This window comes from Sminthopsis crassicaudata, chromosome 3 (assembly GCF_048593235.1).
Source record: "Sminthopsis crassicaudata isolate SCR6 chromosome 3, ASM4859323v1, whole genome shotgun sequence".
NCBI lineage: Eukaryota > Metazoa > Chordata > Mammalia > Dasyuromorphia > Dasyuridae > Sminthopsis > Sminthopsis crassicaudata.
Window position 1 is genome coordinate 407,087,606 of NC_133619.1, and position 4,830 is coordinate 407,092,435.

The 4,830-nt window shown below is 45.6% G+C and overlaps 1 protein-coding gene across 1 annotated transcript; it reads right to left on the reverse strand.

Moving 5' to 3' along the window:
- Positions 1-1,244: 1,244 nt before the first annotated feature.
- On the reverse strand, positions 1,245-4,187 carry MARS2 (methionyl-tRNA synthetase 2, mitochondrial). The gene has a single exon (XM_074302776.1). The coding sequence runs from the start codon at positions 4,114-4,116 to the stop codon at positions 2,299-2,301; it is 1,818 nt and encodes a 605-aa protein (XP_074158877.1). The 5' UTR covers positions 4,117-4,187; the 3' UTR covers positions 1,245-2,298.
- Positions 4,188-4,830: the final 643 nt, after the last annotated feature.

The window sequence follows — 4,830 nt, forward strand, 5'->3', positions numbered from 1 at the left end:
CAGAAGTTCAAGTCCTGCCCTGACCCACACTAGCTATATCTCCCCAGGCAATTAACTGAACATCTTTGTGCCCTAGGCATCCAAGCCTAGATGTCTTTAAAGTGTTGACCTGCATTGGCAGAGTTTCCTCATCTGTTAAATTCCCAATACCAGTAAAATCACAGAACCTGCCTCTCTTCCACTCATCTCTTTGTAGCTCCAGTGCTTTGCAAATAGTAATCACTTAATAAATGTTCATTTAGTTTGAAGTGGAACTAGGATAAAATGCCTATCAGTGATATGTTTAAAAGTTTTGAAATTCACAACCACATCCAATGGGCACCAGTACAGCATTTCCTGAACCATCCAAGCCCTTTCTAACATAGTCACAACACCAAGCTTATTTTACTTGAAGGAACTGACACCTGGAGATTATAAAAGGTCACAAACTTATTAAAGTGACAGAGCAAGGATTTAAACTCAAGTGATTTCATGTTCAACACTTTATAATCCACTAACATAATTTAAGAGTCCTGGTAACACAAAGTTTTCCTCAAATTTCCTAAACAATATCTCATCTCTCAGGACCCCTAAGGATCCCCTGTACCAGCTATTCTCTAGGGCAAGCCTGTTGTATAATATCATTTGACTGCAATGACAATGAGAGCTCACATTAGCAGTTATATCAACAAAATTAATTAGGTAACTTCAATAGTTAACCTAAATTTAAAAATAAACTTCAATAAAGGTTTCACTCAACCAGTTGCCTAAAATGAAACAACTAGTCATCATCACTAATTAAGGTCCCAGACAGGTTAAGCAAACTATAGAACCACCACAGGATTCATAAAATTATATTCAACTTTAGAGCTGAAAAGAATTTTGGAGGCCATCAAGTTGAGACCAGACAAGTGACCTGCTGAAAGGTCACACAAATGCACCTGCTCATAAAAATTAGTGCCTAATGAGAAACTATCTTCAAATTGATAGAAACCTTTTTACTGCTCAGTGAGAAAAAAAATATTTGAGGACAAGGGATACACAAGATTTGCAAATTAAGTCTTCCTGATTCCAAGTTTCACACTACCTATTATACTAATTAGTACTTCAAGTGCACTAATCAGTGAAGTGGTAGGAAATGGGTGCCACTGGCATTTCAGTCAGGGAGAGAGTCTAACAGTTCAGATATTCAGCAACCCTTCATAATCCTTTGCAATGGGTTTAGGTATTCTATGCACTTCATAGATAAGAAATCTACAAACTAACCATTTGAAAGTAAATTTATTCATGTTATGGAATATTGCTCTGTAAGAAATGACCAGCAGGATGAATACAGAGGTTTGGAGAGACTTACATGAACTGATGCTGGGTGAAATGAGCAGAACCAGGAGAACAACAATACTGTATGAAGACATTCTGATTGAAGTGGATATCTTCAATATAAAGAAGATCCAACTCACTTCCAGTTGATCAATGATGGACAGAAACAGCTACATCCAGAGAAGGAACACTGGGAATTGAATGTAAACTGTTTGCACTACTGTCTTTCTACCCAGGTTACTTATACCTTCGGAATCCAATTCTTACTGTGCAACAAGAAAATTGGATTTACACACATATATTGTATCTAGGTTATACTTTAACACATTTAAATGTATGGGATTGCCTGTCATCTAGGGGAGGGAGTAGAGGGAGGGAGGGGAAAATTTGGAAAAGTGAATATAAGGGATAATGTTGTTAAAAAAAAAATTATTCATATGTACTGTCAAAAAAAATTATAATTATAAAATTAATTTTTAAAAAAGAAAGTAAATTTATTCAAGGGACTGTGTAAAGTATATATATATTTTTAATCACCAAAAAATAGTTACCACAGTTTAGCCTAGGTTAGTTATTTTGCCTGACAGGGACAAAAGTCCTAAGTTATGGAAAATGAGTGAGGTAGCCTAAGCAAATAATTACCTGATAAATTCAACTTATTTGTCCAGAAAAGCTGGTAGTGGCTAAGGTAGCACAATTAGAGGGAAGGGAAAAGGGAAGAGGGGGGGGAAGTACCAGCAGCTCTGGCTTTTATTTTCTCTCTCCTCCCTACCCTATACTCAATTGCCAGTACTAAGTAAAGTGGTAAATGGGATGAAAAGATTAAAGAGTATAGGCACTGTGCACCTGAATTCATAAACCCTTTCTCCCAGGTACTGGGTTCACATTATATCCCTTATCCCCTTCCTCTTGAAGAAGTCATTTGAGAAACTTTCCACCCAGCTTTCTGGAACATATCAAAGATGTTTGCCTGACTTAAAACATAGCTTTTAAAAACAGCTAAGTGCTATGAACTTTTGCCAAACGTGCCCTAGATTTATCCAGTCTTGGAAATAAGAGTCCAGTGTCAGGTCCCAGTCTTCTCCCTTCAAAGGGACAAGATTGCCCATAGTATCGAGGAAGGAAGCATAAGTTCTGAAGGCCCCTCTCTGTTTCTGAGATACCTAGCCTGGAAAGAAGCCTGTCAGCTAGTGCTGGGGTAACTGGCTGAAGCAATAATCCGAACACCCGAAGGCACTCTAATGTTACATGCAGTACTGTGTCCAGCCATTGAAGATCTGCCAAATTTTCCCTGTTAAGCTTCCAAGGTGCATTCCTCTGGACAAAGCTATTAGTCTGACGAACACAACTGGACACTGCTTCCAAGGCCTTGTAGATTTGAAAATTCTCATAGTAGTTCTCCACCTGTAGAGGCAAAGCTGACACTGACCTCACCAAGGCATAGTCTTCTGGTTGGGCCTTTGTGGGAGCTATTGTTACACCCTCCATGGAAGGGAAACAGGAACTGCAGAATACTGGGAAGATCCCTGTAGGATTCAGGCTAGTGGCAGTACATCGATTCAGGAGCCCCCCCAGTGCATCTGCCAGCTCAGCATCAAGTAACTTGACTACTTTCTTTTCATAGTAGTCACAATCCCAGTTAGGAACACCTTGCCTTAAGAGGAAGTACCGGAAGCCATCTACTGTAAACCTATTAAGACAAGTCAAAGGATCAACCACATTACCCAAGCTCTTAGACATCTTCTGGCCGTGTACTGTCCAGTGGGAGTGCACATATATGCGATGAGGGGGCGTCATCCCAGCCCCCAGGAGCAAAGCAGGCCAATAGATGGCATGAAACTTAAGGATGTCTTTGCCTATGATGTGATGGGTGGTAGGCCACCACACCTTCTGTTCCAAGTCAGGGTAACCTATAACTGTGAGGTAGTTAACCAGAGCATCAACCCACACATAGATGGTCTGTGTTGGGTCACCTGGAACTGGGAGGCCCCAATACAAACTGCTATTCCCTCGGGACACTGAGAGGTCTGGCAGGTCCTCCTCCAGCCACTGGAGAACAGTAAGGCGAAAAGGATCCGGAGTGATGGCCTGAGGGTTACCCTGGAGCCACTGCCTGAGAGGCTCCCTAAATTGGGAGAGCCTGAAGATATAGTTTTCCTCTTTCATCCAACAGACTGGATGCCCGCTCTCCAGGGACACCGGGTGGCTTTCCCCATCGGGACCTGGGCGCCAGGTGACTTTAGCCTCGGGCAGGAAGCACTCGTCCGAAGCGCAGTACCAGCCCTCGTAGAGCCCCTTGTAGAGCAGACCCCGGGCTCGCAGAGCTCCCCAGAAGTGGTGCACCGCGCGCTGATGCCGGGCCTCCGTGGTGCGGAGGAAGTCGGTAAAGGAGACGTCCGCCTCCTGGAAGAGCTCCCGAAACTGGGCGGACACCCGGTTGCAGAGTTCTGAAGGGCTAAGCCCCGCCGCCGTGGCCGCCTGCTGAATTTTTAGCCCGTGCTCGTCGGTCCCAGTAGAGAAACGGACGAGGGAGTCCGCCAGACCCGGGCCCTGAGATGGCGTGGCCCGAAGGCGGCGGTAGCGGGCCAGCGCATCGGCGAGTAATACCGAGTACAGGTGTCCGATGTGCGGAGCCGCATTCACGTAAAAGATGGGGGTCGTGAAGTAGACGCGATCGTCCGGGGCCCGCGGGGGCCCTGGACGCCCTTCGCCAGCGTCGCCACGGTCACACCAGCCCCGGCTCCCCAGGACAGGAATCCGAAGACTGGGCCCTAGCCGCACTGAGTGCCCAAGCCCCCGAAGCACGGCCTGAAGCATGGGTAGGGACACCAGAGCACCGGCAAAAACAAGCCGGAGAGGACTGCGGCATGGAACAAGCCGGAGTAAAAAAAGAGCGCATGCGCTTACTCCGCCTATCCAGAGCCAGCCAATCACCGACCAGGGCTATCTCAGCGCGCGAACACGGTGACGTCTCCCCGCCTACCGGAAGAGCCACCTTAATTATAGCTATGATAGATCGGGGAGGAAACGAAGGAATTGGATCTTAACCTCTGTCTATCTAAGACCTTGGGGAGCGTAGGGCCGGGCGGGGAAGGGAGCCTGGAAATCTACGCCGGGATTTAGGAGTGGAGGCTTAAAAAGCCCCAAGGGCTCTGCGATCTCTCGGACGGAAAAGGTGAAAGGAGAGTCGGGGGAAGAATTTTCCTTCTTTCTCCTAGACGCGTGGACGAGCGGATGAACTTGGATTTTTAATTCTTTAAAAAGAACGAAGGTGATCCATGATCCACGGCCGTCGTGGTATCAGTATTGCTTCTTTACACAGCCCTCTAGAATGTCACCACCCCAGTGAAGTCCCTGCAGTTATTATCCCATTTGACAGATAAAGGAACCGAGGCACAGTAAGATGAAGAAATTTTCCCACAAAGTTCCAGTTAATATCCCCATTATACAGAGGAAGAAACCGAGAACCGAGAAAGGTCGTACGATTTGCCGGATTAGAATCTAACTCCCAAATCCAGCACGGTTTCCATT